The sequence below is a fragment of the Odocoileus virginianus genome, chromosome 22 (assembly GCF_023699985.2).
Source record: "Odocoileus virginianus isolate 20LAN1187 ecotype Illinois chromosome 22, Ovbor_1.2, whole genome shotgun sequence".
NCBI lineage: Eukaryota > Metazoa > Chordata > Mammalia > Artiodactyla > Cervidae > Odocoileus > Odocoileus virginianus.
Window position 1 is genome coordinate 20,623,405 of NC_069695.1, and position 11,333 is coordinate 20,634,737.

At 47.2% G+C, this 11,333-nt stretch overlaps 1 protein-coding gene across 1 annotated transcript; it reads right to left on the bottom strand.

Annotated features, from left to right (window-relative positions):
• Nucleotides 1-3,127: 3,127 nt before the first annotated feature.
• On the bottom strand, nt 3,128-10,877 carry TGIF1 (TGFB induced factor homeobox 1). The gene is made up of 3 exons (XM_020888586.2): nt 10,505-10,877; nt 5,129-5,355; nt 3,128-4,142 (listed from the first exon to the last, which is right to left on the bottom strand). The coding sequence occupies exons 1-3, from the start codon at nt 10,518-10,520 to the stop codon at nt 3,567-3,569; spliced, it is 819 nt and encodes a 272-aa protein (XP_020744245.1). The 5' UTR covers nt 10,521-10,877; the 3' UTR covers nt 3,128-3,566.
• Nucleotides 10,878-11,333: the final 456 nt, after the last annotated feature.

Here is an 11,333-nt window from a genome sequence, read left to right on the forward strand (position 1 = left end):
AAAAGCTATGAGCAACCTAGACAGCATATTAAAAAAGAGACATTACTTTGCCAACAAAGGTCCATCTAGTCAAAGTTACAGTTTATTCAGTAGTCATGCATGCATGTGTGAGCTGGACTATAAAGAAAGCTGAGCGCCGAAGAATTGATGCTTTTGAACTGTGGTGTTGGAGAATTCTTGAGTCCCTTGGCCACCTGATGTGAAGAACTGACTCACTGGAAAAGACCCTGATGCTGGCAAAGATTGAAGGCAGAAGGGGACAACAAAGGATGAGATGGTTGGATGGCATCACCATCACTCTACGGATATGAGTTTGAATAAGTGCCAGGAGTTGGTGATGGACAGGGAAGCCTGGCGTGCTGCAGTCCATGGGGTTGCAAAGAGTCGGACACGACTGAGTGACTGAACTGAACTGAAATATTAAAAAAAATACTATATACAGGCATAGCTTGTTTTTATTGCACTTTGCTTCATTGTGCTTTGCAGATGTTGTATTTTTTATGTCAAATCTATCAATGCCACAGCACTTGTTCACTTCATGTCTCTGTGCTACCTTTTGTTAATTCTCACAGTAATTCAAATTATTTCACTTGTATCATATTTGTTATAGTGACCTGTAATCATTGATCTTTTTTATTCCTGCCTTTGGCTGCACCTCTGCAGCTTATGGGATTTTTGTTCCCCAGCCAGGGATCAAATCCATGCCCTTGGCAGCAAAAGCAGAGTCCTAACCACTGGACTTACCAGGGAATTTCCTCAGTGATCTTTGATGTTATTAAGTGTTGTAAAATGATTATGACTCGCTGAAAGCTGAGATGATGGTTAGTTACTTCTTAGCAAATAAATGTATTTTTAAATTAAGTTAGATACTTTTTCATTGGATTAATGATTCTGTACACTTTATAGAATACAGTATAAACATAACTTCTATATGGATTGGGAAACCGAAAAATTTGTGTGACTCACTTTGTGCTATTCCTATCATTGTGGAGGTCTGGAACCAAACCCACAATATCTCCAAGGTATGCCTGTATACAATCTCTTTTTATTGTTTTGAAAAAAAAAAACAAAACAAAACAAAACATAGTCCTGTTTCAAACAAAAATTATGACATACTGTTGGATTTATCAGTTATAGCTAAAATATATATTAAAAAACAACAAAAGAGAGTAAATGGAACTATACTGTTACAAGTTTCTATATTTTGTATGAGGTTGTATAATATTAATTCTAAGTTGGTTGTGATAAATCAAAGATTATATATTGCAATCCCATAAGAACCATTAAAAACAATATAGTTTGAAAGAGAATAGGAAACTTAACAACAAAGTATGTAAAATATTCAACTAACCCCAAAAAAGGCAGGAAAAGAGGAACAGGGAGAGGGGAAAAAAAAATCCAAATGGTAAACTGAACCCAAACATATCAATAATCGTATTAAATATAAATCAACCAAACACACAAAGTAAAAGGCAGAGATTGTTAGGCTAAATTAAAAAGGAAGACCCAAATGCATTCTATTCTTAAAGAGATGAGCTTTAAACACAAATTAAATGAGAAAAGATATACCATTTAGATACTAAGCATAAAAATTATTTCTATTTGTCTCCAACTTAAATAAATACTTTATTACATGTACTTTCCCAGTTATGTTTATTATATACCAGTTATTTATCCACCTGGCTCTATTTGGGGTGATTTTTCTTTTTTTAATGTTTGGGTTTCATTTGACCCTTGACATTTATTTTTCTTCTAAATCACTCATATGACTGCTTCCTCCTGCTCCCCCCACTGTATGATTAATGAAATGTCTTATCAAGGGAAGCCTTTCAGGATTTGCTGGCCTCCCTTATCTGCGCTCAAAGAATTCCAGCCTTTGATCTAGCTATTAAAGCCAGTAATGATTCTTAATTGCCTGCAGTTTATTTCATTTTTGTTTACTTTGTTCCTTTTATATTTTATTTCATTTTTGGTTTTGTCTATTTCTACGACTCTGAGGTGGGCCTAGGCCAGACTGACGTGCCCCCCCTTCATTATTGCCTCCCTCTCAGACTAGAGCATCTGCCTTCTCCCTCGTTTTTCTTTCAACTCTTAGTTGTCCTCATCAGTTTTTCTCTTCCACTTAGAAAGAGTTTATAGCTCTTTTTACTGTAGAGACCTTCTAAACAGAATTTCAAAATTAGACAAACTTGAGTTTGCAAGAATTTTTCTACATTCTTTAAACAATACTGAAGCTCTAACGCTCCCTCAAACTTGGACAATTCATAGCTGGGGCAGGGCTGGAAAGAACATGACTATAATAACAAAGAAACTTCATACTAAGCATGACTACAAAGAATGGTTTTGTGGCATGTGACAAACCCACTCAACCATGTAAGTGAAAGGAACACCACCAATCCCCTTCTAGCCATCCTGGCTTCATAAAGAATTGCCTGTTCCAACAAACTCCACTTGTGTCAGGCACCACTTTTCCCAAACCATGACCTTAGAAAAGAAACCTAATAAATTAACAATTATTTGGCAACCTAATAAATTAACAGAGTTGTGGGAGACACAACTCTGCTGTTTTAACCATTTTAGACAGTGCTTTGAAAAATGATTTTAAATGTGAAGGCCTTACCTAACTAGACCACTGAACAAAAGTTATTTTAGAAGGTAACATGACAGAGGCAATACTAAGAACTGCTTGGGTTGTTGTTTACTTCTGAAAACTTAGGCCACATTCCGGTGCTTTGAGACTTTCCTTTTCAACATGGGTCACAGCTTAAAATATGCAGTCTAGACCACCAAGGGATTTTTGGTTAGCTAAACACTGATGGAAATGATTCATTTCAATTTGTCATGCAGTTTTAAGAAAAGATTTAAGGGCCTGCTATGCCTCCTATCAAGAGTAAATATCACACATCCTGTTTATACAGACTGGCTTGTCCACAGTTGTTCAAAGAGTTAGTGACACCCCCCAACTCACACTCCACCCTACCCCCAACTTCCTGCTCACTGGGGTGCTATATTCCTACTCATTTTTAAGAAGTGCCTCCCTCAAAAAAATACTCTGTATTACAGGAATTTTTAAAGAAAATACTTTATTATGTCATGAAAAAAATGCATCAATCAACTAGATTCATACTTGTTTGAAAAAACAATTGAAAATTTATTAATTAGACAGTATGTGGGCATCCTGTTCCACATGGGAATGAGAAGATGCTATAGGTTCTCTAAGTATTGCACAGTCTGAAAAAAACACCAACAAAAAAAAAAGGGAAGGGAAGGGGGAAAAAAAAAAAAATCACATGATCTTGGGAACCATCTCACATTATGAATAATCTACCAAGAAACATTAAAAAAAGAAAACCCTTTGTTTCTACAGTAGCTCTGAGTTTATAGTTCTTGGAATGACTGTATTCCATTGATGACATTTCAGTAACAGGAAGCTTCATTTTTAGCAATCCCATGTGCAAATATTAATAAAAAAATATATAAAATAATGCAAATTCATCTTTTGCTATCATCCCAGCAATCATAACATTTGTTTTTGAGAACTCTTTTGCTTGGGGAAAAAAAAGGGGTTAAGCCATAAGTTTTGCCTGAAGCTCCATCTCTGCAGCCTGTTTGAGTGCAACATCTACCAGAAGCTGAAATCCACTGAAATCTTGGTTGAGGTCCGGTGGAGTGGGGGGAGGAGTGTTGAAAAGGCCACTCTGTGTGTTTGCGCTTGGTCCAGACTTACAGGAGTCCTCTGCGTACATGAGGGAGGTGTCTGTAAAGCTGCTGTTTGCCATCTGCTGTGTATCTGTGTTTTGTCCCACACCAACTGACTGGCAGAGAGAGAAAGGCACATCTTTCAATGCAGTCACCGTGGTATGACAGATCACTGATGGACGAGCCAAAATGGATCCCGGGGAGGACGGCTTAGGAGACAGTGGCCTCCCCAGGCCTGGGTTGGGCCCAGCTGTACAAGAGTGAAACGGGCTCTCCTCTAGAGCTGGCATGAGGTTCCTAATGCTCACTGCTGACTCCACAGAGCTGGCTTCAGTCATCTTGGCCCCACGGCGGGAAATTGTGAACCGATTTGGATCTTTGCCATCCTTTCTCAGCATGTCGGGGAGAAGCCTGCGCCGGGCGTTGATAAACCAGTTACAGACCTGAAATTGTACGGGGATGTTTTAGACATGTTAACACTCTGCCAACACGCCTGAGAACCTCCTTCATCTTGTTGCTGAATCACTCAGTAGTGTCCAACTCTCTGCAACCCCATACACTGTGGCCTACCAGGCTCCTCTGTCATGGAATTCTCCTGGAATGGGTTGCCATTTCCTCCTCCAGGGGATTTTCCCAGTCCAGGGATCAAACCCGAGTCACCTGCATTGGCAGGCAGATTCTTTAACCCAGAACTTTCTTGGAGGATGCCTAACTGGTCTCTCTGCATTAAAGAAGGCACGAAAAAGCTTATAGGAACCTACACATTTATTTCAAGGTACTTCGAGCCCAGCCAAGAAAGGAGAGGTGCTTTCTGTCATAAACCTCCTCTTTTCTAATACAAATTCCTTTTGGCTTCTCATCATCCTTAAATCCTTTCAGGACAGAAAAAAAAAAAAAAAAGTATATGTTCTCAAATATCTGAAAATGATTTTAGAGAGGGAAGTTTACCTTTTAACTCTCCCCATATTAACCTATTATCTACTGCCCAGCATTGAAGTTAATCAACTACAGGAAAACCTTCCTGTATGAAAAGAGCCACTCCTCCCAGTTACTGATTTTTTTCCCAGTTCAAATGACTATGTCAACAGACAGGACATGAATTACTTCACTTAAGTCTGTCCTTGTTTAAATATCAAACCAGTTTCCTGGGCAATAGAGTAAGATTTAACCTCCTTTTTATGTTCGGTGCATAAAGGAAGGCTCTTTTAGGCATTAAAGGAAATGCTCTTTGACAGATGACTGTCAAGTGTTTCTGTTTCTCTAGATAGCTAACAGTTATTAGCTGTTAGCACTATAAACTTTACAAGAAAAAGATATGCCCCCCCCACACCTTTGAGTGAGGAGGCAGTTTATTACTTGCTATATAGGAATGCTGTAAAGTGATTCTGGGGGGGGGATCCCACCACCCCTGGGAATGCCTTCTCCTCACCTGTAGTGTAGATAAGTGTGTTTGCTGGGACAGTAACGCTTTTTCTTGCTCTGAGGGGTAGGCGTTGTATCGGTGTTCATACAGCCAATCGCGGAGAATCTGAACGGACTCCTTGGGCAGGTTGCCCCGCCGCCTTCTCTTGCCTGAGCCGGCAGAAGAGGAGAGGTCGAGGGGACTGTCCATGCTGTCATCATCTTCAGTCTCACTGCCCGACGCGGCCACAACACCTAGGACAGGACAGAGGCCAGCTATCAGCTGCTTCTATCAGCAGACCACCTACTGCAAAGCTCACCTCTTTTAGACACTCAGCACAACCGCATTTTCTCAACTTCCGAGAGCCCAGGGAAGCACCGGTGTTTCTTTGTCCTCAAACACCAGAGCGAAATCTGCAGGGTAATTCGACTCGCAGCGTATTCCAGATCCCCAGCCCACGGTCAGGTTCCCTTTTGCACCCACTTTCCTACAGGACTCAACGACTCACATTCTTTTTGAGTGAAGCTCAGAAAAGTCTAATCCAACAAACGAGACAAAGCTGCACCCAAGGCGAATAGCGTGCCACGTGTGAAACAGGAAAGGTGGCACAGCAGACGGGATGTGTCTGACAACCTCCTCGGTGAGGTCATTGCTAACTGGGAAAAACAAGCCAGCCAGTATCTTAATGCATGTTTCAAGCGCTGTTCTTCCTCCCTCTTCCACTGCAGGTTTTGAAATAAAATGGAAGATTTTTTTCCCACTGATACAAGAAAGGAAAATTACACTTTTAACCCAGTTAGTATTCGAAAGATAAAATGCATGCCAGAATCTTCTGCCAGTTCCTTTTCCTTCTCACTGCTACTTCCTTTTATTCAAAACTAGACACCTACTTTTAATGGACAGCACTAGTCACTTTTTACTAAATACAAACAACCACTGATGCTTTCAGTTTCATTGCATAAAAAGCTTTTTCTACTTCTAGTACTTATGTAAGACCTCAAAAGATGCCTAATACTGAGTAAATTTTTAAATTTCTATAAATTGCAATTGCCAGCTTAATCTGAACCTAGAATTCTACATATCAATAAGTAGGATTCCGCTTTAAATCATTACATGACAAAGAAAACTTGAATATGCAACTCCCAAAGGAAACTCTTTTGTTTACAGGCACTTTAATCCTACCAGAAATTTTAAAAATTCACACACCATAGAGAATATTTAAATCACACTTAGACTGGGTTCCACAAAAATTCAAACTTGGCCCTTTCAGACATTTAAAGATAAATTTGACTTTTTTTTTTCCTGGCTCTGCCTCGAGGCATATGGGGTCTTAGTTCCCCCAACCAGGAACAGAACCTGAACCCCCTGCATTGGAAGCTTGGAGTCTTAACCAAGAAACTGCCCCCAAATTTTGAACTTTAACTTTCCCCCTTTCAAAACTACAAAAGGCTACTCTGACTAAAGAAAATGAATTCTTGTTTTTGAAGCATATGCTCTAAAAACCAGTATTTCTATGTAAAAGAAATTAAAGTAGCATGAAATGTAAAGGTAGGCATTCTCATTAAAGTTGTTGACAGAACCTCAAGTAGTTTACCTTGGTAGGAAATAAAAACAGAATATTCCTCAGAGTGATAAACCATTCAATGGCTTTTAAACGAATTTTTCCAAAACCCCTTCCTTTTAAAGCATTGGATGCATCACGAGTTAACTGAATCTAACTCTACTTGCTGACACATTTTCAGCTTTGGACAGCAGGGGGCAGAAGGTGCCGGAGGGAGTGTCCGCAGAAAACGCAGAAACTTCCAAAGACAAAGTAAAGCAAGTTCTAACAAAAGAGGAGGATGATCTTGCAAATTCATTTCAGCTCAAGGCTTCATGAACAAACAGCCATCAGTAAAAGGCCCCAGAATCCTAAATTTTAACCGCTGCCACATACCTGATGTCTCTTTCCCCAGAAGATTTCATTAAACTGCTTAAAAAAAAAAGTTTCAAAAAAAGGAGGCAAAATTAAAACTGAAAGTGCTTTTCACTGTTGAGCAGATGAAAACCTTTAAAAACCCATGTTAAAATTTGGGTGAAGAAGTATTGACCAAAAAATCCTTAAGAAATTAAAATCTGCACACTGAACAGTGAATTCCCAACTGTAAACTGATAATCACAAATAGTTTGAAACAAACAAAAAACCCCTAAAGTGTGTCCTTTGATCTGCTTACTTAGTTTGACAATAAGCCGTCACTCTCAAAACAGGCGAGTGACAGAAGGTAGATACCAGTTAAGCAATACTCTGCTCTCCGTTCACTAGAATCAATGAGTGCCAGGCCTCCGGACGTCTTAACAAAGCTGAAGGAACAGGAAGTTAAGACTTCAGTCCCTTGGCTGCCCCAGCTGGTATTTCACTACAGCAAACCACGTTTGCTGCTGTCAGGGCTGTTTCCACTAAAACTCTCCCTCCGGACTGTGGCTCTACTTGGAATAACAAAAAGACTCTTCCACGTTACTCATTTCCTATTGTCAAAGGGCTTTTGAACGCTCTCCCGGTTACGACTTGTTTCCAAACGTCTTACTCTGCTCACGCTTTAAAAAATGTGGTGATGGGGGGTGGGGGGAGCTGGGCGGGAAGCGGGGATCACAAGCCTCTTACTCCATCCACATACAAGGAAATGTTGTTTAGACAGCCACAAGATGGCCTATGGATCCCACAACCCTGAAAAGCACTCCCCGCCCCGAATAGGAACAGAGGAGCGGCAGAGCACTGGGAAGGGGCAGAGATAGTGGTTGTTAAGTTGGACTTTAAAAAATAAAATCTGAAAGAGGCTAGAAAGGGATCTCGGAATAAGAATAACCGAAGGGAACTTATAAGTGTACTATTAGGAAAAAGGAAACCTAACAAGTTTCCGGATCTTAACATCTCGGGAGAAGTGACAGGAACCCTACTTAACACCCCAGACACTAGATCCAAGGAGCCCACCCCGTCAGGAGCCGGGAGCAATGACACTTGGGGGATTTTCCTCAACGAGTCTTCTGCTCGTTTGAGAGTCACTTGGGGATATCTTTTTGGCATCCTCAGTTTTCTAAGGCGGGACACCTATTATCACTAACCACTCTTACAACCCCCGGCTCCACGATTGACTTTTTTAAAAAGTGCTTTTATTTTCAACAAAACTTGAAAAGAGTTTCACAGACTTTCGTAAGACAGGCAGACAATAGTCGGACTCGGCGAGCTCGGCGGGGCCAGGTCTCTTCCGGAGCCCCGGCGGAGGCCGCTGGGCGCGGGGCCCCCAGGTGGCCGGAGGCCGGGGCGGGGGCAGGCAGGGCCGGGCGGAACGAGCCGAGGGAGGAGCCCGGCCCCCGCCGGCCCGCAGGCTTTTGTTCCGCCAGTTCTTCGGCCCCCGCCGGAGTCGCCCCTCCGAGCTCACGAGCGAGAGAGCTCGCCCAGGCCTCGGAGTTTCAGATTACAAGAAGAAACTAGAAACCGGGCCGTGAATCTCAACGTCCGGAGGGGCCTGCCCACCCGCGGAGGATTTGCCAGGAAAACCTAAAAAGGGAAAGAAACCCGGGCCACCTCGGCAGCCTCTGCTCCCCCGCACGGGCTCTGAACCAGTCGGCGAAGTTTCCCCTCCAACACGTCACCTTTCATTGTTTCCATGAGTCGGCGCGCGGCGGCAGGACCGCGCGCCCCGGGGCAGCGCTCCCCGGAGATTCCCCAGGGACCGGCGGGTTCCAGCCGGGCCCCGGCTGGGGGAGGGGGACTTCGAGGGAAGCGGAACGGGAGGCACGGTGGGGAGGGGATACCCCAGAGCCCGGGGGTGGTCGGGGAGGATCATCCCTGCCGCCCGCGCCAGAACCCAAACAATGGGGCAAGCCAAGCCCTGCTCTTGCACCCCTAGGGGCACCCATCAGAAACACCCTCCCCCCCAAATTATCCCCGGCAGTTCACCACGAGGGAGGGAACGCCTCCCTCCCGGGGACGGTCTGAACCTGTCAGTCCTCTCCAAACTGACACGACACCCCCTCCCCCGACGACCCTGTGCGCTTCCCGCGCGTGTTTTCTCTCCCAGTCCAGTTAAACATCCAAACTTCTGAGCCCCCCAGGTCCCCGGCGAGGGGACGCGGGGAGTTGGTCCAATCTCAACTACCAACGCCCCCCCCCCCCGGGGGGGGGGGCGGAGGGGACGTTGAGTTTGACTCCCGCCCGCAAAGCGGGCGGTGCGGGGCTCCGCGTGTTTGAGTCACCGGCCCGGGGTCAATCGAAAGTAAGTCCAAAGTGAAAACGTGGCCGAGGACACACGCTCTCTCTCGGTCCGGGGCTGCCCCGCTCTAACTTGAGTCTGTGAACCGTATTCGCCGCACGAGTCTGGAAGAACGTGGAGCAGGGGCCAGTCTGGGCATGCGCAGCACACCCGCCACCGCACCCCCCCGCCCCCCCGCCACCCCCGGCGCTGGCTTCCCCCAGCGATTAACTTCTGTTTTGAACCACTCGACATAAATCACAACAGAAAAGCCAGCTCCGGCCCACGACGGAACGTTCAGGGTGCCTCCCTGCCCGGGACTCAAAAGTTAACTTCAAAAGGGAGTTAACATTCTTTGACCTTTCGTGGTGGTGGTGGTGTTTTTTTTTTTTTTTTCTTTCTGTATATTTTGTTTTTAAACCAGACTGACGGCAAGTTTCAGTTGTAAAGCTTCCAGAAGGCCTGGTGGAAACAATGACAGACTCGCTCTTTGCATGTCACACTTGGATTCGTTCTCACTGCACGCCCTCAGTCCTAACTCTTCCTCTTGCCCCAAATTCATCGTGGGAAAACTTTTGTGACGCTAGGAATTCTGGAAAATCTTAACTTTCCAAAGAGACCGACCCCCCGGGGGCGATCTGGGGTCCAGAGTCGCGTTCCTCCGAGCGTGAAAACGCCCCATCCCGGGAAAAGTCGTGCCCGGACCCTGCCGGGAGCGAGTAGAGAGCCCCGGAGTCCAACTTTCAGACAAAGCGCCGCGACCCCGCGGGCCGGGCCACCCCGGGTCCCGACGGAGAAAAGCGGGGCGGGGGTACCCCCCGACTCGGGACCCCAGTCCCCCGCCCGCGAGAAGCCACGCGGCGGCTCGGCGGAGCGTGGGGTGTCGGTTTGGAGACAATGAAACTTGGAGGCGCACAAACAAGGCGCGGAGCGTGCTTCTTGACAACGTGCCAGCAGCGTGGAGAGGCCCGTCTCCCCACAACAGCCCCTCGTGTTGTGTCTGGAAGGAAAACAGCAACGGCCGTTCCAGACGCAGCTTCCACAAAGAGGACTGCCGCGGCTCAGGCCTGCGAGCCCCCCCGGGGCGGAAAAGTCCACCGAGTCACCCGCGCCGCCCGGCGAGCACGTTGCCCCGGGACCCGCGCCCAGGGTGCGCGCCGCCCGCGAGCCTTACCTTTCTTGCTTTTCATTCTGGAGTTTCCCGGCCAACGCCAGGCGAGAGCGGGGTCTCGAGGGGCCAGGAGCGGGGACGGAGGGGCCGAGCGGTCGTCCTCCTTCCCGGCCGACTCTCCCGTAACTTGGAGGACGCGCTCCAGCCGTTATTGCTAAACCCGGCGGCGCTCGAATCCCAGGCGCCCGCTCCTCGGGCGGAATTCAAGTGACACTCGGGCTTCCTCCCGCCGGGATCTTCTGGCAGCGGGCCGGGGACGCTCCCTCGCCCAACCCGCTCCCCTCCCCACTCCACTCCTTTGTTCGCGGCTCCTGCTCGGCGCACCTCGGCGCTGTCAGAGTGAGCGAGGCAAGGAGGGAAGGTACCGGAGGTCCTGCCTCCGCCCCCAGCCGCCCGCCCCGTCCCCCGCCCGCCCCGCCCCTCCGCCCCTCCCCCGCACCTTCCAGCAGCCGAGGACCGCTCTGAGCGCCCGGGCCGCGCCGCCTCACCCCGCGCCCCCGGGGCGGCTGTCACCGGTCCCTCGTGGGGACGGCCGAGCCCAGGAACGCGATCCCTTGTCCCCGCCGCGCGCCCGCCGCCCGCATCCCCGGCTTGGCGGCGGCGACACCAGCCCTGAGTTGCTCCCTTGGGCCTTTCTTCCCGGGTCTGGCGAGGGTGCGTTTGGTTAGGAAATTGCAACAGATGGGGGGGGGGGGGGGGGGAACCACGCCGTTCCCTCCTCCACCCCAGGGAAGGAAAAAACCTCCCCTTTCGATTTTGACAGCTGCCCCAACTCCACCGACCCGACTCGGGCCGCAGAAGTAGACAGCCGCTGCTGATTCAAGGGGCGGGG

Bases quoted from the DNA above. Each gene is read 5' to 3' on its own strand.
- TGIF1 (XM_020888586.2), bottom strand. The intron at 4,143-5,128 runs GTGAGGAGAAGG...GTACAATTTCAG, and splicing joins CACACTTATCTACACTACAG to GTCTGTAACTGGTTTATCAA.